This window comes from Cheilinus undulatus, linkage group 11, assembly GCF_018320785.1.
Source record: "Cheilinus undulatus linkage group 11, ASM1832078v1, whole genome shotgun sequence".
Lineage (NCBI taxonomy): Eukaryota > Metazoa > Chordata > Actinopteri > Labriformes > Labridae > Cheilinus > Cheilinus undulatus.
The window spans coordinates 17,648,949-17,676,827 of record NC_054875.1 but is presented as its reverse complement, the minus strand read 5'-3'; the positions used below and the strand labels follow the sequence as shown (position 1 = coordinate 17,676,827).

The following is a 27,879-nucleotide window of genomic DNA, read 5'->3' as shown; positions in this document are numbered from 1 at the left end:
TCCTTGAGACTCTGTGACCTTGATTTCCAAATGAAATGCAAAATTTACTTTGATCTGAAAAGAGGGCTTTGGACCACTGAGCAACAGTCCAGTCCTTTTTGTCCTTAGTCCAGGTAAGATGCCTTTGACGCTGTCTCTGGTTCAAGAGTGGCTTGACACAAGAAATGCTATAGTTGTAGCCCATGTCCTGGATACGTCTGTGTGTGGTGGCTCTTGAAGCACAGACTCCAGCTGCAGTCCACTCCTGGTGAAGCTCTCCTGAATCCTTGAATTGGCTTCGTTTTAGTCTCCAATATTGAACTTCTTCATAATGTTCTAATTTTCTGAGGTACTGAATTCTGGGTTTTCATTATCGTTTTCTACTATAATATATATCCCACAATCATCAAAATTAAAAGAAATAAACACTTGAAATATATATGTCTGTGTGTATTGGATCTATTTAATATATAAGTGTCACTTTTTGAATTGAATTACCAAAATGAATCAACTTTTGGATGATATTCTGATTTATTGAGATTCACCTGTATATGTAAACCAGTATTAACAAGTGCCAACACTCTTTTTTTGAGTCTTTATAGTCTCTAACTTATTTTCTCTCCATGTCTTTGCAGATAACAGTTCTGCAGCTGTCCACTCTGCTGAAACAGGCTGACTCCAGCAAGAGAAAGCTCACACTGACCCGTCTGGCCTCTGCTCCAGTTCCGTTTACTGTGCTCAGTCTCACGGGCAACCCTTGTAATGAAGATTACCTTGCTGTGTGTGGCTTGAAGGTTAGAAAACCACCTTTCTTTTAAAAAGCTTTTCTGCTATCTTGACATTGTGTTTCCTTGTGTACTAATACATTTGATGAAATAACAACACTAACTTGGACCAAATTTATGTATATTCTTTGGGGCTTGTTATGTTTTTCCACTAGGACTGCCATGTTCTGACTTTCAGCAGCACAGGATCTGTATCAGACCATCTGGTGTTACATCCCCAATTGGCCACTGGTAACTTCATTATTAAAGCCATTTGGTTACCAGGCTCACAAACTGAGCTCGCCATCATCACTGCGGATTTTGTCAAGGTATGTAGAGTAGAGCCTCATTCGTGCCCCCACCTTCCCTCCATTGTTCCAAACACTTAAACAATCTGTCTGCCTGTCACATCTTATTTGGGAATACTCAGAAGCACAAAAATGCGTCTTTGATATAGTTCACAGGAAATAATGATTAATTAAAATTTTAGAGCGCAGAGCAAGGTGCAGCCTGTTCAGTGTCTTATATTTATGTCGGCTTTATGTCTTTTATCTTTTTACAGCTATTTCAGCTCTCCTGTTTAAATGGACGATGACCATCAGTTCACTTTAGTTTAATGCATTATGTTTAACCTTTCAGGCCACTATATTTTTGTCTACACTACACTGCATTCCACATTATTATGCAGATGACATTTTTCTCTTATTTTCCTAAATATTAATGCAAATGACAGAATATTTTTCAAGTCATCAGCCTTTAGAGCATAATCCAAATTTTTTTGAACAAACTTCGTAATAACATTATCTTTTTTTTTTTTTTTTTTTTTTAAATAAAAACCTTTAAAAATTCAGCAACATGTTTAGGATGTTTTTCATCCAGTTTTAGATAACTACTTACCCATAAAAAATGTGTAAATACAGAAAAAGATGCACCATTTTGTTTACAGAAGTCACCAAAATCAACAAAATAAGTTGCCAATAGTAATTTTAACTTTTGATATCATCAGTCAATTTGACCTCCAGCTCCTTTTCCTCAAGTATCATAGATGAGACTGTAACTGTTATCTCTGATCAGCCTTACACCGCGTTCCACATTATTATGCAAATGACATTTTCCTCTCATTTTCCTAAATATTAATGACACTATTTTTCAAGTCATCAGCCTTTAGAGCATAATTCAAATGTTTTTGAACAAACTTCATAATGATAACATTATCTTTTTTTTTTTTAAATAAAAACCTCAAAATGCACTGTTCCACATCATTAAGGAAAACATAATTTTAAAAGATTTTATAGGTTGTAAAGAACTGAAAATGGTCATTTGTTCAATGTGCGTCATTAGGAGGTCATATTTATTGAGATCGAAAACTATTTCAATCAAAAAAATCTTAACAGGCCAAGTTACATGTTAACAAGCTTTTGATTTCATTGTGAAAATATCTGTTATTGAAATTCATGAGTTTGCATCATGGGAATATTAATATCAAGGGCAGACAGGCTGGGATTTTGAGACCCCTGGTCTACATCCATATTGTGTGTACTTTAGAGTGACATAAATGGCTGCAGACAGCAATCCAACTAGTCAGACCTGCTTGCCAACATTATGTGGATTTCATGAAACATAATTCTTGCTCAGTGGCTGAGTTAGAGAGAAAGATTCCCAACTCCCCTTCCTCAGCTGAGTATGTGGCTGTACTTTCCATGTCCTCCTAGGTCTCCTCCCTTTCAGTCTTTGCAGTAAATACAGTATAATCACTGTTGCTCAATATTTACCCGCTACAGCTCAAGCATAATGCACTTGGTTTTAGTTGCCAAGATTTCCTTTACACAAGCAAGTAGGAAAATATGGCAGGAACTGACATTGGAATTGATTTGCTTAGTAGTGTTTTGGCTGAAGTATAGCAGAGCAACATGGACATGCAAACAGAAGTATGTAGTGCTCATGACTGCTTCAGACAGATTCTTCACAGATGTGTGAAGGCGAGATGGAGTAAAAGGTGCGACACATGCATAATTGTTTTTCTTTTTCTGTGTTTTTTCTTTTATGCAGATTTATGACTTATCTTTGGATGCCCTCAGTCCCGTGTATTACTTTCTTCTTCCAAGTTCTAAGATTCGTGATGCTACCTTCCTTTTCAATGAGGAGGGGAAGAGCGTTATTGCCATCATGTCTTCAGCAGGTTACATGTACACCCAGCTCATGGATGAATCCAGCAGTGCCCAACATGGCCCTTTCTATGTCACAAACGTTTTGGAGATAAACCATGACGACTTGAAGGTTGGTAGGATGTGTACTGCACCTAAGGATATGTGGGGTGCTGTATACATTTAAACTCTAAAGATTTCATTTTTACAAATGATTTTGATGTTTTTTGAATTCAGAGCAAAAATAAATGAATTAAACTCTGTATGTGTTATTTTAGGATAGCAATGGGCAAGTTGCTGGTGGCGGTGTGTCGGTTTACTACTCACACGTACTGCAGATGCTTTTCTTCAGCTACAGCCAGGGAAAATCCTTTGCTGCAACAGTGAGTCGCAGCACTACTGATGTTCAAAGGCTTTTCCCCATCAACGTGAAAGGGTAATATTTCTTGGACACGGGTAATATTTCTTGGACACGATAGGCGCTGTGAGTGCAGTGTAATGATAGGTAATTAAAGAACTAAGACACTATCTCTTGCTGGCCTTCCATCTCTAGCTCTAATGGCAGCAGCAGTAAGATGTCACCAGCCCTATGCCAGTGGTCTGAGGTCATGAATCATCCAGGCCTGGTGTGCTGTGTGCAGCAGACAACGGGCATACCCCTCGTCATCATGATCAAACCAGACACCTTTCTTATCCAAGAAATCAAAACTCTGCCAGCCAAAGCTAAGGTAAGCTCCCTGAACTGTGCTAACCTTACTAGTCACAAGTAAGTGAGAAGAAATCCTTCAATGTATGATTTTGAGGCAATTTGCATATATGTTGTAGGAGTATAGACTAATTGCAGTTGATTTATAACACATCAAATACTGTAGGGGGAAATTTAAAAAATGTTGTTTCCTCAGATTCAAGATATGGTAGCTATTCGACACACTGCCAGTAATGAGCAACAGCGTACAACCATGATTCTGCTCTGTGAGGATGGGAGCCTCCGAATCTACATGGCCAATGTGGACAACACCTCTTACTGGCTCCAGCCTTCACTACAGCCTAGCTGTGGCATCAGCATCATGAAGCCTGTTCGCAAGCGCAAAGCTGCTGCTACCAGTGAGTTTAAGTCCAAAGAAGTGCTATTGATTAAATGTACTAGTAATTATAGAACTATTTGATAGCCATGTTACAAATAATATTTTCCATGATATATTACAATTTGAAGGTGGATAGTTCTGCATCAGTCCAGAAACAAAACATAATCGATAAATAATGCATTGCACTTGTTCTGAAGGCAATGCATGTAGCATGATTTGTAAATATGTATTGTTGGTTGTTGCCCCTGTCCTGTGGATTTATTTGTGATGTCATCAATGACATGTCGAAGTTGATTCGACTTTTATCACATGAACGTTGACTTCAAAAAACTCTCAAGTCATGCACCCCATGCCATTTACTTAAAGCCCAATATGATCAATTTGACAGAATCTTGACACAACCAAAAACTGCCCAACAATGTGCCAGCACTGTTCTTTTAAAATTGCATGAGCTTTGTGTCTACAAACATCCTGCTAATGACAAAAGAGGCTACCTATCACATTGCAGCTCAGATTTAAATTCCTAACAGGGTAAGGGGAAAGTTTACTCTCTCATTATGTAGGGATTGTGTGAGAGTAAGGGGAGGTATGGGGAGCAGTATGCTGCTGGAGTTAAGATAGCCTCTTGTTGTCATTAGCTAGAACCTCTTAGCAAATTACATACTGTGGCCTTGGAGCGTCATCAAGACCAATGTAGGAAAATCCAGACTTTAAAAAGTCGTGGTCCCTTTTCTTTGTTTTCTGTCTTTAGAATTAATCTACTCTCTCTAGCTGTAGTTAGTAAAAATTGTGATAGGAACATTTTTAGCATTGTGTCATATCCCATTTTTGTTATAACACTCTGTAAGTGTCTGGGAGCTGAAGGCACTTTGATTATAGAAATGCTTAATGCATGTGTGCTTAAAAAAAACAAAACAACACATTGATTTGAGGTTTTGATTTTTAGGTTTTGTGAAACATATTTTTTCTTTTTTAATCAGTAATGTCTGGCAAAGTGTCAGATTTTAATGAAGTCATTTTTCTTTCAGCCACTCGTACCTCCAGTCAGGTAACCTTCCCAGTGGACTTTTTTGAACATAACCAGCAGCTGACAGAGGTGGAGTTTGGGGGTAATGACTTACTGCAGGTCTATAATGGACAGCAGATAAAACACAGGCTCAACTCAACTGGGATGTATGTGGCAAATACAAAGGTATGTTTAAGAATATAATTCTGATATGGAACTTTGCATGACTGCTGTTCTTTTCCTTACAGCTAGGGTTGTAATGGTTTACAGAGATTACAGTTTGGTTTGTACCTTGGTTTTGGGGTCATGGTTCAGTACGGGTTTGGTTAATTGATAAAAAAAATTTAAAGGTCCAGATTTCTAGATTCTAGTTGTTCCTTCAGGGCTTGACGCTAAGTTTTTTCTCAAGGAGCACATGTGCTCCTAAGTTAGGAGCACATAAAGAAATTTAGGGGCACAATGAAAATCGATCAAATAATGTTTCCATTATAAACGTGATGCAAATACCCATTTAAAAACAAAATTGTTTAATGAATTTGTATACAAAATGTACAGAAATGTAAAATAATCAAGTTTTGAAAAAGTATTGCAATTTAATTTTGTCTTTAATGTTACTAATTTTTAGGCTATCTTACAGTAATCGTGGGTACAAGAGCTCCATCTATCCTTAAACATTCTTCAGGTCTCTTGAATAATGATAATTAACTTAAGTACACTTCTGTCCCAGTGCTTAAAGTGGTCATGAGGCCGACTCTAAGCAGACTCTGGTATCAGGTGTGGGTGGGATACAATGTCTGTATAGAGACAGAAGAATCAGTATGTCACTGATAATGAGCATATATTTATTTTATTTATCACTGACATCAGGCTAAAACCTTGTATCTCAATTTTTCATGATTTTAATTTGTTTTTATAAATCATATATCATTTTTTATAAATCATAAACTTTTGTGGTCAAGTGGTCATTTTGGAGATACCAATCTTTGGCCCAACACCAGTGTTACGAAAGTTCACCTGGCCTAAAGATTTTTTAAGATATTAGAATGTGCTGAGTTTGAGCTCTGAGATGCTTTTCAAAGAAAATGATGAATGATGGTTGGCTATTTGGGTATTTATATCTCACATTGGGACATTTACTGTAGTTCTGTGGATTTTTTAACATAACAGAGATCCTTTCTAATTTTTTTTTCACTTATTATTCATTCTTTAGTAAAAGGGAGAGGGGTCTCATATTGGTCTTTGCCCTGAGCCTCCAAATGACTAAAACCAGCCCTGCCTCACACCTGCAGGTCTCCAGACACATCGTTTGACCCTTCCTCATTTTGGAGCTTTGGTTTTATATTTCTGCTCTTTTGACAATATTTATGATCATAAGTGCATTAAGATCAAATTAAACACCCATGTTTGGACAAATTTCACTAGATATGACGTTATCTCCACGTGTGATCCGTGTGAGTTACGCTCTTTGATGACGCGCGTTGGCATAATTGTCTAAAGATCTGGGTGTGCGAGAGCATCGGCAGGATGTGGCTGGAGAAAAAGTTAAAACGAGGAAATGGGAAGCTTCAGATTAAACACGACAGCACACCTCAGCGAATGAACTTACTGAAGAGACGCACCACTAGCGGACTTCCTCTGCTCTCTTCTATTACACGTGCCTCTCTGTCAAGTGCATCCGGTGGTAATTATATACAGATTTAAAACAATAAACGTTTAAATTTGGAAGTTAAGGCCTGTCTTCTTTATGTGGATAACAGATTTATTGATGTGACCTACCATGAATCTCTACTGATGACAGTGTTTATCTTCATAAAGGTTAGTTAAAGTTTGTGCAGCTGTCTGCACGTCAGCAGACACGCTCAGCCAATGGAGGCAGCGACACACTGCATCTGGCTACTCGGGGGCTCCGTAGTAACAGAAACGAGAGAGGAAAATAATAAAATTAATGAATAGAAAGGCTCAGAGTCGTGCTTGCCCGTTGGGGCATGTCCTTACCAAGTTTTGCTTGCCTGTCGGCTTTTTGAAGTTGCCCCGGGCATTCGGGCAACCGTTAATGTCGGACCCTGAGCCCTGCAGTTTTATCATAAATTCGCAAACTAAACAACTGTAGAAAGTGACGTTTGACAAGAGAGGATGCAGAACAGCAGGTGAAAATATGGGACAGACGTAATCAGAGTTTCTGTGAAACAGAGAGAGAGAGAGGGGCAGACCGAGACGACACTGTGCACACATAATTGATCACGGATGGCACCCATCTCCCAAAAAAGGATATCTTGAGGGTTAATTTACTAAGGTGTGAAGACCAGGTAAACTTTATGTTTAGACAGCGTTGTATACATACTTTGATCATTTTAGTCATACACAAACCAGTCTGATGTACAGAAAGACAGAGAAGAAAGAAACGCTCAAAGTGAGGCCCTCCTGGTTAGATCTCTCCTTCTGCTGATTTTTTATGCGCACATGTGCCCCTAAATATTTTTAACAGTTCGCACACACTTATTTTTAGGCGCAAATGCGAGTGAAACGCTCGCACTATCGAGCCCTGCCCTTACCTATTATTCTTTTTATTCTTATTCTTCTTATTCTTATTATTTACCTTTTACTAGCATTATTGCAGCTAATGCTGCTATGATATATTAAACATGAGACAAAAAGTGGAAAACAAAAAATCATGCAAAATGAAATCAACACAGAAAACAACTAAATAGCTCCTGATTTAAAATGAACACAACATAAAATGCAAATTGAAATTTGTGCTTTTTAGAGCAATTTATCATGTGTATGGTTTATGAAGTGTTCTGTCACTTTGTTTTTAATAAAACACTGGGGCAGTAGTTACACGCACTAAAACCTGACTCATGTTTGTCAGTGAAGGATTTCAGACTAGCTCATGCAAACACAGGAAGGGACGTTGTTGTTGGTGTTTTATGCTTCTGCAGGTCCGTGAATAGTCTTTTAAATGTATTAGCAATATTAATGTATTAGGGCCTTTCTGCTTTCACTTATGGAGGCTGTTTTAAAATCGTGTGGAGAGAGGAAAGGGCAGTGGGTCTTGCAGCCGCTGCCTTACAGGCAAAGTTGAGGGAACAAAACATCAAGCTCTCACTGCTCTGCCTCTACAGACTTTTCTTTAGTGTTTTCATATGCCTGGCTAGCTACTTCCCCACTTCATTAGCGGTTTAATAGCAGTTAGCAAACACTTACCGTCACTGGCATTTCAGTCACTGGGGTTGACAGTAAATACGTGATATTTGTACCGATACCACTAATGATACTTTTCTATAGATTGGGGTAAAGACAAAATGAGGACAAAAACCAACAATAGAAGTGGTAAAAACTGAGTTGTGTTTCAGTTAAAATGTGATCAATCAGTAGGGAAGGGTACCTTTCACATCTGAACCGGTACGGTACCAAGTCCCGGCACCTGTGAACCGGTACCAGTACACTATAATACCTATTTTCAGTACTTTTGTGTGTGAATATGCAATAATAAATGTTATTTCATTTATAAAATAACCTAAAAACTCCTGAATTTTAGATATTTTTTTCTCAATATCAAACACTACCAAATATTAAATATATCAGAACAACATTGAACACTGTTTTTAATGTAACATCACAAGTGTTTGTACAAATTACTTCAACATGGATAACCTAAACTACCACAACTACTCAGTGGTTTTTCTTTATATTGTACAAATTAAAACCCAGCCCTATTACCTCCTATCCCTCTAATTTCCCCTCTTGGAAAAAATGTGTGTTGGGGTCCATGGAGGGAGAATAAGTTTAAAACAAATGAAAAATAGAGGATGGAGTCAAAATAACTAACTAAATAAATAAAGGTATTATACTTTACCAATTAAAGTATTACAAACTACAAAAAAGTCAACAAACTACTACTCCTGCCATGAACTACATGTACTGCACATCTTCTTTCCTCCTCTAGTTCTTTTCCAACCAAACTAACATGCCGACTTTCTCTGGTAGGAGCAAAGCTTGCTCCTCACATATCAATCAATTATGCGGCCGTCCACGCAGAAGCATAACTGAGCCTTAATCCGAAAAAATGTCATACACCTGAACCTTGCACACTGACTCTGTTACGTTGTATTTGTTTTCACTGCAAAAATTCATAGAATGTGGCAAATTGTTTCATTCTGGACGAAAACAAGCCGTGAGGATGAGCCTGTGGCTCTGTCTCTCTTTCAAAATCACTCTGGATCCATCCATCCCGACAGTGAGCTTCATAAAGCAGCTGTGCCAAGTTGGAGAGATGGAGAGCAACCTTTAGGATGCACTCACACTAGGCAATTTGTACCGTGTCTTAATTGAGTCTCTGTTATATGGCTTAGAAAACAAACATATGCCTTTATCTGGTATATTTCTATGGTTGATATCCACATGGTAAACGGGTAAATCACTGTGTTGAAAGTGAGGATTCGTTGTGAGGGAGAGGGAGGAGGGGATGAACGAGGAGGAAAACAGCAGGAGCCGATCTGAATAATCAGACATCACACTGCTTCTTTAGATTAGAAATATTGCCGTGATAAACTCTGCACCTCACGTCACAAATATTGCAGTGTAATCTGCATCATATTTTGAAAAGACACACTCTTACAAAAACACACTCTCGTGGACAAGTTGTGACCTGCACATTCACCGTGCTATGAAATAATAGTGGAACATTACTACAGACGGAGATGTTTTAAAGCTAAATGCAAAGCCGGAACTACACTCCAGACATATCTGCTGCACTGTGTCACTCCACCCAGTGGTTTACTCAAGAAATAGTTCCGAGTATTTGCTTCATGTGTCGTAATGTTACATAATTATACGTTATATTTCATAGCGTGGTGAATGTGCAGGTCACAACTTGTCCACGTGAGCAGTTTGGAGTTGTTGGATAGTGTATTTGATGAGTTTGATGAGGGAAAGCCAGAATACCGTCTGCTTACATTGAGTTGGCAAAGAAGCTCCGAACTCGGCAGCGCCAGTCTACAAACAGCTTGCACTGACAACTAAAGGCAACAAACATATTACTAAGACTTTAGGAATTATGGCAATGGGGGAATTTGCCAAAAAAAGTTGAAGTATCCGTTTAAGTAAGTTTCTACCGATGTCATTAAGACATGCAATGCTGCAAAGAAAATTGACTACTCTTCCACTCTCTTCCAGTCACAAGGATGGGTTATGGTACCGAAACATGGTACCGTTTGATTTTTACATGAATTGGTACTCAGGAGTACCGACGGAATTCATTTGGAACCTACACTGCTTTCCACATTATTATGCAAATTACATTTTTCTAAGTATTAACTCAAATGACAGAATATTTTTCAAGTCATCAGCTGTTAGAGCATAATTCAAATGTTTTTGAACAAACTTCATAATGATAACTATTATTTTTCTAAAAATAGAAATCTCAAAATGCACTGTTCCACATTATTATGCACAACAGAGTTTTAAAAGATTTTATAGGTTGTAAAGAACTGGAAATGGTCATTCATTGAATTTGCAGCATTAGGAGGTCATACACTACATTGCCAAAAGTAAATAATTGAAATCAGGTGTCCCAATCACTTCCATGGCCATAGGTGTAAAAAATCAAGCACCTAGGCATGCAGACTGTTTCTACAAACATTTGTGAAAAAATGGGTAGCTTTCAGGAGCTCAGTGAATTCCAGCGTGGTACTGTGATAGAGTCCAGTCGTGAAATTTCCTGGCTCCTAAATATTCCACAGTCAACTGTCAATGGCAATGGGAACAACAGCAACTCAGCCACAAAGTGGTAGGCCACCTAAAATGACAGAGCGGGGTCAGCAGATGCTGAGGTGCACAGGGCGCAGAGGTCGCCAACTTTCTGCAGAGTCGATTGCTACCCTCCAAACTTCATGTGGCCTTCAGATTAGCTCAAGAACAGTGTGTAGAGAGCTTCATGGAATGAGTTTCCATGGCCGAGCAGCTGCATCCAAGCCATACATCACCAAGTGCAGTGCAAAGCATCGGATGCAGTGGTGTCAACCCTGCACCACTGGACTCTAGAGCAGTGGAGATGCGTTCTCTGGAGTGATGAATCACGCTTCTCCATCTGGCAATCTGATTGACAAGTCTGGGTTTGGCAGTTGCCAGGAGAATGGTACTGTCTGACTGCATTGTTTATCCCTGGAGAGCCACAAGCTCATGTGGGAATTACGATATCACGCGATAACAAAACATGTTATAAACTGACCCCGAATTTCCATATACAGTGTGCGCGCTGCGGGTTTGCTCCGACCGAAAGGCGAGCGACCTCACCCACTGGAAGCGAGTCTAGAGCACTGCGCCGTGGCGCGCAGCCCTGATCATCAGGAAGAGATCACAGGAGAACTGCGAGTTCACACAGAAATAGCATGTCAACAGCGGACTATTTTACCTTTTGGGGTTAATTTATCATCCTTTCCGGTATAAGTCCATGATATTATTGCTTCCTTCGTTGAGTGAGTACATTAGGAAGTCAAAAGGTTCATGTTTGCTTAAAGGATCTGTGGTTTTATGCAAAATTCTTTGGCTAAATATTCCAAAAACTTAACTTTTCCTCGTCAAAGGTGCCAGTGTAGCTCAGTGACCCACTGACCTCTCGGTGACCCTTTGCTCTTGCTGCAGGATCAGACGTAATGTTGATAAAGTGATGATTGCGGTCGGGAGTCCGTGCATTGTGTTTTATTTTGAAAGAACTGGATGTTCTACTCTTGTGACTTCCTTTCTGAACGACGGTTAATTTACGAGGTTTGGCAGCGGCTGGCGCCAAAATAGACCTGCTGCGTATTTGAAACGAAGTGGAGCGGAGTGGCGCTCCAGGCACGCGCCGCTGCCAGTCTGAAGCGCCGGCCATGGAAATGCTCTGATAGACTAGAGAGGGAGCGAAGTGCTCCACAGTTCGATTCGCCGGCGTTCTGTGGCGCGCACGCTGTATATGGAAATTCGGGGTTAGAGCGGACACTGAGAGCCAGGCCTTCTCGTCCAACATCAGCGTGTGACCTCACAAATGCGCTTCTGGAAAAATGGTCAAAAATTTCCATAAACACACTCCTAAACCTTGTGGAAAGCCTTTCCAGAAGAGTTGAAGCTGTTATAGCTGCAAAGGGTGGACTGACGTCATATTAAACCCTATGGATTGAGAATGCAATGTCACTTAAGTTCATATGCGAGTCAAGGCAGGCGAGTGAATACTGTTGGCGATATAGTGTATTTACTGAAATCAAAAGCTGTTTCAATCAAAAACATCTTAACAGGCCAAGTAACATGTTAACATAGGAGCCATTCTTTGATATCACCTTCATAATTCTTGCATCCATTGAACTTAGTAGTTTTTGGAGAGTTTCTGCTTGAATTTCTTTGCAGGATGTCAGAATAGCCTCCCAGAGCTGCTGTTTTGATGTGAACTGCCTTCCACCCTCATAGATCTTTAGCTTGAGGATGCTCCTAAGGTTCTCAACAGAGTTGAGGTCAGGGGAGGATGGGGGCACACCATGTGTTTCTCTCCTTTTATGGCCATAGCAGCCAATGACACAGAGGTATTCTTTGCAGCATGAGATGGTGCATTGTCATGCATGAAGAAAATTTTGCTACAGAAGGCACTGCTCTTCCTTTTGTACCATGGAAGAAAGTGATCAGTCACTTTTTGTACCATGAAAGAAAGTGGTCAGTCAGAAACTTTATATACTTTGCCGAGGTCATTTTCACACCTTCAGGGACCCTAAGGGGCCTACCAGCTCTCTCCTCATGGATCTGACCCAGAACATGACTCCGCCACCTCCTTGCTGACGTCACAGCCTTATTGGGACATGGTGGCCATCCACCAACCATCCACTACTCCTCACAGGTGTCTGCAATTGATTTCAGTGATCCAAAGAACCCCAAGCCACAATACTATCCAAGAGTTTCATTGAAAAAACAAAAAATGAATGTTAATGACACTAAAACCCAGTTTGCATAATAATTTGGAATGTGGTGTAGATCCATCCGTGCATCCATCCATCAGCTTTATTTCCAACGAGTGTGTTGCTGAGTGGGGTAAATCTAGTTAAAACGTGAAGTGGTTGCTAGCGATCCGACTGGGTCACTTGATCCCGGCTACAGGGGGCTGGCTAGCAAGAGCAGAGAATAAAGGTTTGGATTCAGGGGTGTGGAGCAGTGTTTCCAAAAGCTATCCTCCAGAGCCCAAATAAACTTATATACACATACAGTTTTCAGTGAATTTGGAAAAATTGCAGGGAGAATTTGAAAATCTAGCACAGCAAGCAGTCTAAGGCAGACACATAAGCTGAGGCTAAGCTAGGCTAAGCTCTGTAGGAAGAGGACAGGGAGGCTAAGAGAAAAGCAGCTAAACCACGAGGGTGCTTGTTGTTAAGTATATGTACATATAAACGCACAACAGCAATGAAACAGTAGCGATAAGCAGTAGAGTCAAAAAGTTAACTGTAGCAGGATCGAGATGTAGGAAAATTAAGCCTTTTCTTGTCCTTGTTGGGGTGTGTAATGCGTGAGACACAGCACAAGAGCAGCAGCACTAAGAGGAAGTGACACAACACATTAACTGTACGTCAGCACGTCAGTCATATCAGTTGATGGGGACCTGAGGATGAGCAGTGAAGCATAAAAATGGAAATTTTGGAGTTTTATACAAAATCTATACATTTTCATGATGTTTTCATGCTTCCAGTTTTGACCCAGTATACCCAAGAAGTCCTCTGAGATGTATGAATGACAATTGGAGCAACAGGGAGGTTTGCAAGTCAAGACATACATACATACATACATACATACATACATACATACATACATACATATTGAGTGGACAGACAGCTCTCCAAATATAGTAGTGCACTGATTTACAGTTACAGCACAGGTTATATGTTAAAATCAAGAAAATAACAAACCAAACTAGGGTTGCAAGCAGCAATGAACAGGCCCTCACACCTTCAGGTACATGGGGGTGTGTTGCAATCACAGATATGGGGGAATGGTGGGGTGTGCTGCAGCACAGCAGAAATGTAGATCATCCCAGGAATCCGTTAAATGGGAAAAAAGTGGTGCAGAGCAGTTTCTGTATGAGTTGGTTCTGCCCTTTAACGGTAGGTGGCAGGATGACAAAGGACTATACAGGTGCATCTCAAAAAATTAGAATAACATGAAAAAGTTCAATATTTTTTGTCACTCTTTACTGAAGGTGAAACCCATATGTTGTATAGACTTGTTCCACAGTCAGTGATGATTTGGCCTGCCATGGCATCTGCTGGTGTTGGTCCACTGTGTTTTCTGAAGTCCACAGTCAGTGCAGCCATCTACCAGGACATTTTAGAGCCCTTCATGCTTCCTTCTGCGGACAAGCTCTATGGAGATGCTGATTTCATTTTTCCAGCAGGACTTGGCACCTGCCCAAACTGCCAAAGGTACCAAAAGCTGGTTCAATGACCATGGTGTTACTGTGCTTGACTGGCCAGCAAACTGGCCTGACCCGAACCCCATAGAGAATCTATGAGGTATTGTCAAGAGGAAGATGAGAGACACCAGACCCAACAATGCAGATGACCAGAAGGACGCTATCAAAGCAACCTGGGCTTCAGGTACACCTGAGCAGTGTCACAGGCTGATCACCTACATGCCACGCTGCATTGATGCAGTAATTCATGCAAAAGGAGGCCCAACCAAGTATTTAAGGCAAAGAAAAGAACATACTTTTCAGAAGCCTGACATTTCTTTTTAAAACATCCTTTATTTAATTGATCTTATGTAATATTCTAATTTTTTGAGACACTGAATTTTGGGTTTTCTTATCTGTAAGCCCTAATCATCAACATTTCAAGAAATAAAGGCTTGAAATACTTGACTCTGTGTGTAATGAGTCTATGTAATATATGGGTTTCACTTTCAGTAAAGAGTGACAAAAAATAATGAACTTTTTCATGATATTCTAATTTTTTTGGGGGGGGGGGGACATTTTTGTGCCTTTATTACATAGAGAAGGACAGTGGATAGAGTCGGAAACAGGGTCAAGAGTGGAGGAGAGACATGCGGTGAGCGTCTTTTACCACTAGGCCACCTGCTCCCCATGATATTCTAATTTTTGAGATTCACTAGTACATCAAGGAAAAATATTGACAACATTTTGGCTAAAAATCATATTCTCAAAACTTTTTGCAATTTTCTACTCAAAATTGTAATGATGAAGAAATGCAATCAGTACATAAATTTTTGCTTGATGGGATGAAATCCTACCCTCCCAAACTTACAGATGAACAACAACTGTTATGTGATGGTTCCATCCATGATAATGAGCTATATAATGAATTACTCTCCTCAGAAAGGAAAATGCCCATGAATAGCCTTTTCATCACAAGAGGCACCTGATTGCCACCTCCTTTGAGGAAAACATTTAAAGAACAGTATCAAGGTCCATAGACAGAGTCCTGTCACACACCGTTGTGAGCCCATAGATCATGGCAAATTGGCAAGCACAACACTTTCCACCTAAACAGAACACATCTGAAACCGCAACCAGCAGAGTAAAAAGATGTCAAAGACTACTATTGCTCTAAACACAATACTCACTTGCAAACAAGGCACACTCAACACTATGTCAGTCCCATCGGACTATTCCTCTCTCTAAATCATTCATTTTTAAATTTTTTTCCCATTCTTCCAGTTACCCCCATCTTCTGTAAAACATGTGCTTAATATTTTCCAAAAGTCTCTCAATTTCTGATGAACTCATTGTCTTTGTTGTAAAAATTTCAGTCTGTGTTACCCAAAGATGGTGTAGAGAGGCCAGACAACATATCCTGTGGTTAAATGAAAATGTTCATATCAATAATTAACCTGTATCCTGCCCTCTATATTCAGAATAAATATGTGTGTTTTGTAAATGATGATTATGGAGATTTCTTTACATATGGGTCTTTAACGTCATAGTTTGGAGATGTAGGTACAAGTAATTTTCAAGCACAGCTATTGTCTTCAATACCTTTATTCTGGCAAAAAATGTTGAAACATTCTCAAAATAATGTACATGCTGTTCACCCTTGTATTAAATATTATAAATGGTTAGTGAATTGGAAGATTAACTCTACCATGTTTGATTATTTTATGTCTTTTGAGAATATAATCTCCCATTCAAACCATTTTCAAATGTACTGGGGGATGTATTTGATGGCCCCCTTCCTTGGCTGAAAATTTTGTCCATAATTCATCTTGCTCTACTTCTTTATGGGCTTTAACAGTTTCTCTCCATTGGTTTGGTTCATTTCTTGAAACCAAAATTACATTCTCAAAATTACATGGAAAAACCTCCAAACCACTTGGCAATTGTTCACAACAGAATTGAATTTTTCCTTCATTTCATCCAATTGCAAATGTCTTAGTACATGTCTCAATGTCTCAGTACATCCTTGCAAATGATTAAGTACAGGTAGCCTGCATTTAGCACAATTTCCTAGTGAATAGATCTTGTTGATCTGAACTGATTGTTGACTTCTCAGTCTAATGGTTGTTCTCTCCAAAACATGTCAGCATCATTTCATTGTATAAGTCATCACATGCACAATAGTCTGTTCAATTGTCAAAATTAGTCAAGAACATACTATCAAACCATGAATACCACACATGAATCTCTTACAGTTTTTTCCAATTGCTAAAACACAATTTTGCAAACTTGGCTGGTTTTTATCAAAATACTTAACACAATTCACAAAACCACACACCCAAACTGTAAAATACCTCATATATCTTGCAAAATGAAGCACTGCGGCCAAAACTACATATACCATTATCAAAATCAAACTTTTGCACCAAATAGCACACACTTCATTTATATTACCAGATTTTTGTCTAACCAACTACACACTGTTGGTCATAATGACAAGCACTCTCTATTATGCTTTGCCAGAATGCTAAAATAGTTCAAATTGTAGAAAATTCTTCAGATTGTTCACATGCACAGAAATATTTGCAGATGCACACACGCTGTCGAAACATTTTTCTATTTTCACCGAACAAGTCAGTGCAACCTATGTACAGCAGATAAATTTACATTTGAGTGAACAAAAATATGCTCACAAAAACAGTAAACTGAAAAATAAATTGCAGTAAAAATGTGCAGAAAAAATATATAGAAAAAAAGGGGCAAGAAAAATAATTAGTTGATTGGTTGATGACATGATCAACTAAGGTTGCTCTGATTTCGTTTGAAAGTTGTAGTCTTCTTTGGCCACGAACTCCTCTACCAGCTCTACCCCTACCTCTCACTCTTCCTCCCCCTCTCATTCTCACCCCCCCTCTTCCTTTCTCTGCAACATCTTCCATTGTTGTTGTAAAAATGTTGCTCACCTGTGGTCTTTTTATAGTGCTTACTTCCTGATTGAAGTGGTAACAATTAATCATTGAGGTGTTTGGCCAGGTGGCACATATATTGGCCAATTAGCTCATGTGGTGTTATTTTCAATGGCAGTGTTTCGAAATGACAAACATGTGGCTTTATGTCAGATTGTTGTGTCTTATGCAGAGAACCATGTTCAGTGCATTTAAAAAGTGCCATTTTGAATTGCAAAATGTGTGTAAAGCAGAAAATGTGTTTAGAGTTTTGGAGACTTGAGGAGAGGTTTTTCTCTGTGTGTCAGTTTAAGTAATTGTGCTATGCCTATCATTTTAGTGTGTTAGCAATTGGAAAAAAAACTGTAATGTATGTGAATAAAAAGTTACAATTTCCTTGGCAGTATGAGCGCAATGTGTGATGTCAAACCTTGGAGGCTACTCTTACCATGAAATCCTTTTTTTTTTTTTTTTCCCCCAGTTTTATACACAATTGTATTTTGTTAGCTAGACAAAAAAAAATAGCACAGTAACCATTGTCAATGAAGGACTGGGCTAAGACTGAGAGGTGGACATGAGGGATATTTGAATGTTCATCTGCCATAGTGACAAAACATCAAAACATTTTGACTTGCAGTGCTTACACGATGCCAAAGGGACAATGCATTTTGGGGGTACTGACTCTTTATATGGGAATAGAATTTGGTTTTCACAAATGGGTGAACTGTTTTGGGAGAGATATGAGCTTTTGTCAGGTGTCAACCATGGTGTTGTGCTGAACCCTCCAGGTTATTTTGGCAGAAGCACCAAGAGTGTTGAGAATGTCCTTTCTGTTTTAAAAAATGAGCCAAAGCAATTGAGAAGGATCTTTGCATTTTTGGTGGCACTGACTATTTATATGGGAAAGGAATTTAGCTTTGAAGCATGAGTGAACAGTTTTGGGAGAGATATGAGCTGTTGCACGTGAGCTATGGTGTTGTGCTGAACGGTAAGACTGTTTTGCCAAATGATCTTAGAGTTTTGAGAATGTAATTTCTGTTTCAAGAAATGAGCCAAACCAATGGAGAAAAACTGTAAGTTATCCCACCAAGTACTCCCAACAAGGATTTTTTTCTAATGTTTTTATGTTATTTCAAAATGTCATTTAAGTCCGAAGCAGCTCTAAACAGCTCTGCCTCTCCCACTGAAAAACTACACAATCCTTGTCATGTCTCCACTGGTCTCATGCCTGCCAATAACTGTGTTTATAAGCACTTTTACAGAGAACTTTCTTTTTCGTGACTTTAAATGTTTCACCGTGGTTACAAATGTGTAATATAAACAGATATAGAGGTAAAGAATACAGAGATACAGATGTGTACAAGTTTGTTTCATTATTTCCTTCAATTCTTTTATATCTCCTCTCATTTTGTCATTTTATCTTATATTTATAGACAAATAGACAGATACAAACTTTGTAATGTGTTGTCTGCTGTTTGGGCCCTGTCCTTAATTGTTTTGGAGTATTTTTGTATCATCACAAGATAGCAGCATAGCCTTAATTTTGGTTCCATTAAAGAGAATCGGCAGCTTTGAAACTTTAAGCACAATAAAAAATAGACTTGCTTTTAGTTTTACAGTATAGGTCCAAGAGGCTTTATTGTAGGTCCTGATATGACGGATATGCTTAACAATTTGCAAAAGCCCAGGTAATATGTGCTGCAGGGGCTGATTTGTTGAAATATTTTAGGGGGCGCCACTGAGCCAAAAGGCCACACCTACCCACAACACAAAGAGAAGTCATCTCAGAGTCCCACTATGAATTTTTGTGCCAGGTTTCAGGGTTCTGCAAGTTTTCTAAGCCCCAGTTAATTCTACTTCCTTTTCATAGCGAAGAAAAGTTTTGCCATGGTCACACACCTTTGAGTAACAAAAAAATTCCAATGAAATTTTCAACTATGACATGTCTTCTTTGTTTTCAGCAGGATTTGTTTTTGTTTCTTGGAGAGCGTTTTTTAAGTTGCACCAGGTTTTACCTTTTTGAAGTTTGTTTGGACTTTCGATTATGTCTCTAAAGTTGAAGCATTCCTTTAATTGAAACCGTTTTGTTTCATTTAGAATGTGTCTGGCCTTTTCAGGCCGTTGACCCTTACTGGCCACCGTATAATCCAGATATGACCCCTGGAAGAGGGCCAAAATACCGTATTTTTGCTCATTTATTCAAAATGGTGGATTTCCTGTTGGCGATCGAGTCTCTCTTCCCAAGAAGCTTTTTGTGTAGATCTCCCCAAGGCGCATCTGCCCACAAAATTTCATCTGTCTATGACAAAGTCGAAGGAGGGTGCTTTAACTATGAAAACTGTTAGGAGGCACTATTGATGCAATTTTGCATTGGCATGTTAGAGACCAGGAAAATGTCACATTTTTCACAAGACCGGATAAACCTGCAAAGTTTCTTAACTTTTTTAATATGTTAAGGGCTTCAAAGGTTAATGTGATGTTGGTGACTAATAAGTCTCTAACAGAAACAATTAGGTTCTCACATCACTCGGTGCTCAGGCCCTGATAATGATGAACCTGACCAAATTCAATAGGGCTCTTTCACCACTTGGTGCTAGGGCCCTAATAATGATGAACCTGACCAATTTCGATAGGGCTCTTGCACCCTTGGTATTTAAAGCAGCAGCTAATAAAAAAAAAAACAAGTATTGTGTCAGCTGATAAAAACAAGTGCTGTGTAGTGTCTGTTTAATATTGTTCAAGGGGGTTATTGCAGAGGGAATGAAGGACTTTTTGGAAATGTTCTGGGGCCAGGGGAACTTTGTATCATCTGCCTGATGGCAGTGACTGGAAGGGATGAGGGAGAGGTTAAGAGGGGCCCTCTTTTAGGTCTTTCAGACTGTCTGGTTCGCCACAAAACACCAACATTCTGAGACTCCAGAACATAACCAGAGCCAAAACCAGAACACCTTGTGATCAGCCTGTTTTTCCTGATCCCCAAATCTTTCTTTGTATTATTTGACAATTTTTAAAATAACATGATTATGCGTATTTCTTCTCTAGCCAGGGGGATTCACTGTGGAGGCAGTAAACAACAACAGCTCCATGGTGATGACGGGCATGCGGGTGCAGGTGGGCACTCAGGCCATTGAGAGGGCTCCCTCCTATGTTGAGGTTTTTGGCCGCACTATGCAGATAAACCTGACCAGAGCTCGCTGGTTTGACTTCCCCTTCACCAGAGAGGAGGCCCTGCAGGCAGACAAGAAGCTGTGCATCTTCAGTAAGCATGAATGTGAAAGGATAACTCTGTCTAGCTACTTTTTTGATTATAATTGATCCCAACTAGTAATGCAGTCATGGTCATTAACTTGTAATTTTCTGTGCACTTGTCAGTTAAGTTTGATAAGACTAATGTGTTACAGTTTTACTAATATCTAAACTATTATGGTTTCAATACTGTATGAGTATTTATTTAGATAGCATAATTATTTTACACTGAGCTGTTTATCTGTCAAGAATAGTGCTGCAGATTTAAATGAAAACCACTCTCTGATGTACTCAAATATTCCTAATATACCCTCATTTCTTGTTAATAATAAAGTTGGAGCATCTGTTGACCCAGCTGGAGTCACCATGCTTGATTCAATCAAGATCTACGGTAAAACCAAGGAGCAGTTTGGCTGGCCTGAAGATCCACCAGAAGACTTCTCCTCCTCATCAGTTAATAACGTCTGCAGTCCCAACCTTAACCAAGGCAATGGCAACTCTGACGGAGACATATCCACCCCAACAACCACCAGTGGGAGTGTACTTGAGAGGTATGGGCCCCTGTAGAGTTAATGATTTTTTTACAAGTTGTTTAAAATTTGCACTTACACCAAGCTAAGTTACCACAATCCTCAGCAAGAGAGAAGGTTTACCCATTTCTTTCACTTTCCCATGGCGTAGTTTGTATCAGAGTCTGATTCAACATCCTTGTTTAGACTTTAAGCAATTCCTGGCCAACCATTTGTTTGTTCTATATTCTTGGATGCAAAGGGCCTTCATTAACAATGGAAGACTCTTTTTATATATAAATTTGAACATTTGGTAAGGACAACTTTTAACATTTAGATAACCCATAACTTTATTATTTAAATGTTATATCTGTGTGTACATTTTTTTTTCCAAAAACATAACCTTGCCTGAACAGTAGATGATGGTGTTGTAAAAACAATTAAATGCATTGTAAGAGATTTGATATTTCCTGCTGGGCTGTGACATCAGTATATTTAGCATTACTAGCATCTTTATACTCTTCATAATTTGAGCTAAGTAGCACAAGTTATTGAGGGGATTTGAAGTTTGAACTATGGGGTTTGGTTGTCTTTAGAGTCTTAAGTGCATGGCTATTGTGATATCATCTTTCTTGCATGCTTCTCTTATGTTCAACTGAATCATTAATTTCACTTGTTTCTTTCTGTGAACCTCACACTTTGTTTTTGTTCTTTTTCTTTTGCTCCCAAATATACAATAAAAAAGTTGTGAAACTGAGTCCTTATCAACCTTGGACCGGTTAGTAACTGCCCTCTTTCTGCTTGTTTGTGTGGTTTTGTGCATGTGTGACAGTTTGTGTGTCTATGCCTGAAACTGTGAACATGCCATGCATCATTTCCACACTTAAACAAAAATCATTCTCTTCCTTACATTTCTTCTTGCATTCAGTGTTGATTTTGCATTTAGTTCAGAACAGACTGCAACAGATTGATATATGCTCTTGTTGTGTTTGATGTGTTGGTTCAAAGCAAACTACAGTAGAACCAGTATTTATCTTTTATCTACATTTCAGGTTGGTTGTCAGCTCTCTCGAGGCTTTGGAAAACTGCTTTGCAGTAGGTTCCTTGAGTGAAAAGGTAAGCAGATGATGTTTTTACCTTCTTGTCTTCAAAAGTAACTAGATAAATCAAAAACTTGTTTCATTTTTAATTGTTATTTCTTTTTTGAAAGAAGCATTGTTAGCTACTCCTTTTCATTAAAACAATGCAGGAGAAGAACAAGGTTGCAGCGCTGGAGCTGGCTACTCTACTCCTGTCCATGCCCACCCCAGCTGGTGTGCAGCAGCAGACAAAGGGACTTCTTGCCAGCTTGCACACCAGCCGAACTGCCTACCACAACCACAAGGTAAATAAATAAAGTGACTTTAACTGTTCACCAAACTTCAACACGATTTGTGCTCTGAGGCCTTCCAAGATTAGACCTGCACATTATAATTGAAATAATATTAAACCAACTAATCTATTTTTTCTGAATGGCCCATAAATTAAAGTTTGTCCTATATATATCCAATTACTCAATCAGCCATACTCAAATTCAGGTTATAATGACAATTTAAATTCATATTCTTTTTTGACAGTACTTATTTTAGTGTGTGTTGATGGGTTCTAGGAATTAATGAATCAAACCTTTTTTCCCTCCTCAGGACCAGTCTTTGCTGAGTAATGCAGTACAGTGTCTGAATAGCTGCAGCCGAGAAGGGAGGGAGCTTGACCCTGATGTGTTTCAGAGGCTTGTAATTACTGCCCGGTCCATTGCTATCATGAGACCCAACAACCTGGTGCATTTTACAGAAACAAAGTTTCTACACCATGACTCTGGTAGGAGGGTACTTTGCTGATGACAAATGTGTTATAAGACTAAGAAATACCAAAGGATCTGTTAATAATTTCTAAAGTTACACTTTTTGCTGTTGCTAGTTGTAACTACTGAAAATTTAAAAATATTTTTGTCTGATAAACTGTTGGATAGCTTACACTAAAAATTGGAGCATCTTAAAGTTTCAAAAAGGAGACATTCATGAATTTCTCTTCCAAACCCAGAAATGACCGAGGATAGGCAAAAACAAATGGATGGTGAAAGCTGTAATTTCATCACACACCTGATGAATAACTTTTGGAAGCTTCATGCCCTTAAACCAAAAAATGCTTTTCTTGCCCCTGCCTGCCTGCCTGGTAAGTTGAAAATCAGATGTCTTAATAATGCAACTACAGCATTCACTTGAATAATGTGTATTTAGTACAAAGGCATTGGGAATTCGAACATGGATAACATTTAGATATGATTATGTTAAATATCAAATAATTTGCTATTGGAACGTACATCTGTTCAAAACAGCATGTGTTTTATGCTCTATTTAAGGTCTAACTCATGTGGAAGCAACAGTGAATGCTTTGGTGGACATCATCCATGCATACTGCACATGTGAACTGGATTACATTAATGTAGCCTCTAAAATCTACATGCAAATGTTGCTGTGCCCTGTGAGTAAAGTGCATCTATTCTACTGAATATATAGAATCATAATTCAGTTGAAATTCAGGAAATCTTCAAAATGAGACCTGAGATATCTAACCCCTGTCACTTAAAAATAAGGCAGAGAAAGACATATTTGCCACTGAGATTTTCTTTTAGAGCAGTGGTTCCTAACCTTTTTACCATAGGGCCTCCCTACTGTTACCTAAGAAAGCAAAGTCCCCCAGGACATACATGAAAAAATGAAACATCAAGTTGAACTGTTTTGAATGATATAATCCTGACAGAATAGGCCTACCTACATACACTTGTTCAACACACATTTGCCATCAATGTATGAATTATCTAGGGTCAGATTTTTGACAACTTCAGAGCACAAAGAGCCCCTCACAAAGTGAAATGACCCAGAAGTATTTTAGTATCAGCCATGATAACGGCTGTTTGAATTCTCTCACTTAAAAGGAAAGGAGCTTAATTACTTCCTTTATTATCTCATTTAGCTTAGGAAACACTAGACCATCCTTTACCAAAGGAGAGATGAAAAGACAATCCACATTCTTTGCATCAGCTTCAATTACAGTGATGCACCGGTCATCTAAATAAACAATCAATATGACCGTAATGTCACTAGCAATGAACTAAACAATAATTTTCTCTGTCAAACTGATTAGTCGTGTGATAAACGGGAGAAAATAAGGATGAAAAGAGGAATATTACAGACATGACAATTATGTTGTCCCACATATAACTAGCCTATCTCTTTTCTTTTCCATTTTTTTTATCAGAACAGTAAATCAGTCAGTATTTCAAACTGTAATTATTTTGCTATTCTGAAATGTTAAAGTAAGTGTGATGAAAGTTTATACATCGTAACCATGTAATAACCAAGCAATAAAAGTTGTCATATTTCTAAATTATGGTTATTATATTTCTCATCATACTTATGAAAGTAAGACGAGAAAAATCTTTAATCATTGAAGTTTTTTTTTTTTTTACCTTTATAGAGCTTCTCACATAACAAGCTGAAAGAAAGACAGAACCAGAATAGACTTGTATAATTAACAGAAAAGAGATAATTAAAGAAAGGAAGTATCGGTTGAAAATTAATACCATTGCAAAATAATAGGACTTGAATATCCTTCATCTAGTTGTACTGACTATGAAGAGAATTCAGATTAAGAGAAACATTTCTGCTGTTCTAGATGTTTGCAGTCATACAGCCTCATCCTTAAGCGATTTATATAAATCTTAATGAGCTTATATTTATCACCAAGGTTTTCACTTTTCATTTGCTAAATGATAAATGCAGATTTTGTTGTCCATCAATGTTAAATTGTACTTTTTACTCAAATAACACACGTCATGTCCGTATCATCTAGCTAGTGAAAGTGCAGTCCGATTTCTTAGAAATATGTACATTTTTATATCAGTATTTATTGTCAGGTGTTTAGGGTTTAGATAATATAGGATAGAAACATTTTAATGTTATTCTGTTAAAATTAATAAGGTCAAACCTTTACCAATCACAGGACACGGCTGTGAGCTTTGCCTGTAAGCAGGCTTTGATCAGAGTGCTTCGACCAAGAAACAAACGAAGACATGTGACCCTTCCATCTCCCCCACGCTCTAACACTCCCATGGGTAAGTTATAGTTTTGATACAAGTTATAGTTTTGAGTTACTTGTCTAAACAAAGAATTAAAACCTGTGTTAAGCTCTAATTAAAGATAAGCATTCAACTCTCTAAAACTAACTGGTTGAGTTACTTTATCAGGAGACAAGGATGATGATGACGACGATGATGCAGATGACAAAATGCAGTCATCAGTGCTGACTGGAGGAGAGGAGGGGAGACAGGAGAGTCAAGAACAGAATGAAGTGGACCATGGAGACTTTGAGATGGTGGTGAGCAGAGAAGGCTAATAAGTCTGTGAGCTGACATTTTCTATGCAAATTGGCACTGATTACCTGTTGACCCTCACATTTACATATAGTACATAATATAGAAAGACAGAGAACAGTATTCTTAATTAATTGGCGTATGATATGAACGTTAAATTATACAAAGTCTTTGTTACAATTTTTTTCTCTCTGTGGGAATGTAGAAGAAACACCTGTGTTTTTGTCTTCTCAGTCAGAGTCCATGGTCCTGGAGACAGCAGAGAATGTCAACAATGGAAATCCATCTCCCCTGGAGGCTCTGCTGGCTGGGGCTGAGGGTTTCCCTCCCATGCTGGACATTCCCCCTGATGCAGATGATGAAACTATGGTAGAGCTGGCCATTGCTCTCAGCCTTCAGCAGGATCAACAAGGTAAATAGCCAGAAAATTAAAACACCAATGGATAATTCTGGGGTAACATAAACTACCTGGGCTCAAACCAGATGTTGACTATTAAGACTTCAGGGATGAACTGAGAGGATATCACTTTGGAGGTTAATACCTTATCTTTAACCCACCTTTAATACTCTGCTCCACTGTGATATGATTGCAATTTTAACACTCTCAAACACAAATTTAAAAAAAGGTTTTGGCAACTAGTTTAGCTGACTGATTAAGCATGCTTTTATGGATGCCTTTTAAGTTCATTTCTTTTTTTTTGTGTAAGTTGTTATGCATCATCCTGTCATATGACAAAGAATTTGTTATTTTGTAATGGTTATTGCCACAGTGTCTAAGAAAACCTATTTTCTGTGCACAGCACTACTTTGCATATAAATTTGTGTAAGTGCAACTAATGTATTCTACATGTTAATGACATTTTAGGCAGTAGCAGCAGTGCTCTTGGCCTCCAAAGCCTTGGCTTGTCTGGTCAGGCTCCTAGCTCCTCTTCACTTGATGCTGGCACTCTTTCAGACACCACAGCGTCAGGTAACAAGAACACCAATAATAATGCCGAATAATCAGTGGAATTTTTGGGTTTCATTACTGCAAGATGGCTTGTATATTTGTACAGTGGTTTGAAACACACCTAAGAAAATACTAAAGCACCTTTCATCCTTCTAGAAAAACATTAAAAATCAGTGTGTGTATTGCCCATTGAAGTGTTTATACCTCTGTCATATTGAAAAATTGTTGTGTTTCAAATGTACTGCATGCTTTGTTTAATGGTGCATAGTATTAACATGTATCCTGGCCAGGTGACCGTGGTGTATTTACCGTTACAGCTATTGCTATGATTTCAGCCCCAGCATCAGATGATGAGGGCAGCACAGCCGCCACTGACGGCTCAACACTGCGGACCTCCCCAGCTGAGCATGGTGGCAGTGTTGGCTCAGAGAGTGGAGGTTCTGCAATCGACTCTGTTGCAGGAGAGCATAGTGGTGGGTGATTTAAAAAAAAAAACTCTGCTGACCTTGTCTTTAAAGAATACAGTGCCGTGAAAAGTTTTTGCCCCCTTTCTGATTTCTGATTTTTTTTGCATATTTATCACAATTAAATGTTTCAGATCATCAAACCAATTTCAATCTCTCACAGAGGCAACCCAAGTGGAGGATTTTTGGCCCACTTTTCTTCCCAGAATTGTTTTAACGCAGCCATATTGGAGGGTTTTTGAGCATGAACTGATCATTTAAGGTCACACCGCAGCATCTCAATTGGATTTAAGTCCGGACTTTGATTTGGCCACTCCAAAACCTTAATTTATTTATTTATTTATTTATTTATTTTTCTTGAGCTGTTCAGAGGTGGACTTGCTGGTATGTTTCGGGTTGCTGTCCTGCTGCATAACCCAAGAAAGCTTGATCTTGAGGGCACGAACTGATAGCCGGACTTTTGCCTTCAGGATTTTCTGGTAGACTGCAGAATTCATTGTTCCATCAATCACAGCAAGTCAGCCAGGTCCTGAAGCAGCAAAGCAGCCCCAGACCATCACACTGCCACCACCATGTCTGACTGTTGGCATGATATATTTTTTTATCAGATGCTGTTATTTTTACACCAGATGTAACGGGCCGCTCACCTTTCAAAAAGTTTTGTCTCATCATTCCTCAGAATATTTCTCCAAAAGTCTTTGGGTTCATCAAGATGTTTCTTGGCAAATGCAGACCTGCCAACCTGTATGCATTTTGCTTAGCAGGTATGCAATTTGACATGTAAATACGCTGATATGACTCGCCTCTCTAAACTATGCAAAAAGCTGCGGACATGTGAGTTCTCTGGGAAATGTGGCACACGCCATACTCATGTCAGACAGCATGATGCAGCAGCGTGGTGAAGCAGTTACAACTAATTATGCAGAGTAACGGAGAATAACGAGTCTGCTGAACCTATAGCGTTAAATCCCCGCTCC

At 38.8% G+C, this 27,879-nt stretch overlaps 1 protein-coding gene across 4 annotated transcripts in view; it reads left to right on the top strand.

Annotated features, from left to right (window-relative positions):
* ubr4 (ubiquitin protein ligase E3 component n-recognin 4) overlaps positions 1–27,879 on the top strand; it is a 224,472-nt gene that overhangs the window by 118,847 nt on the left and 77,746 nt on the right. For 2 of the 4 annotated variants that reach the window (XM_041798817.1, XM_041798815.1), the window contains exons 40-59: positions 615–773; positions 920–1,072; positions 2,793–3,020; positions 3,166–3,323; positions 3,441–3,615; positions 3,790–3,991; positions 5,001–5,164; positions 20,366–20,582; positions 20,904–21,120; positions 21,824–21,856; positions 22,131–22,194; positions 22,328–22,462; positions 22,761–22,935; positions 23,158–23,289; positions 23,477–23,598; positions 25,120–25,231; positions 25,364–25,494; positions 25,724–25,901; positions 26,355–26,459; positions 26,774–26,911. In XM_041798817.1, coding sequence (XP_041654751.1) covers positions 615–773; positions 920–1,072; positions 2,793–3,020; positions 3,166–3,323; positions 3,441–3,615; positions 3,790–3,991; positions 5,001–5,164; positions 20,366–20,582; positions 20,904–21,120; positions 21,824–21,856; positions 22,131–22,194; positions 22,328–22,462; positions 22,761–22,935; positions 23,158–23,289; positions 23,477–23,598; positions 25,120–25,231; positions 25,364–25,494; positions 25,724–25,901; positions 26,355–26,459; positions 26,774–26,911 — 2,998 coding nt within the window. The remainder of the gene's footprint in view (positions 1–614; positions 774–919; positions 1,073–2,792; positions 3,021–3,165; positions 3,324–3,440; positions 3,616–3,789; positions 3,992–5,000; positions 5,165–20,365; positions 20,583–20,903; positions 21,121–21,823; positions 21,857–22,130; positions 22,195–22,327; positions 22,463–22,760; positions 22,936–23,157; positions 23,290–23,476; positions 23,599–25,119; positions 25,232–25,363; positions 25,495–25,723; positions 25,902–26,354; positions 26,460–26,773; positions 26,912–27,879) is intronic. The other 2 variants (XM_041798818.1, XM_041798816.1) reach the window with 1 other exon arrangement.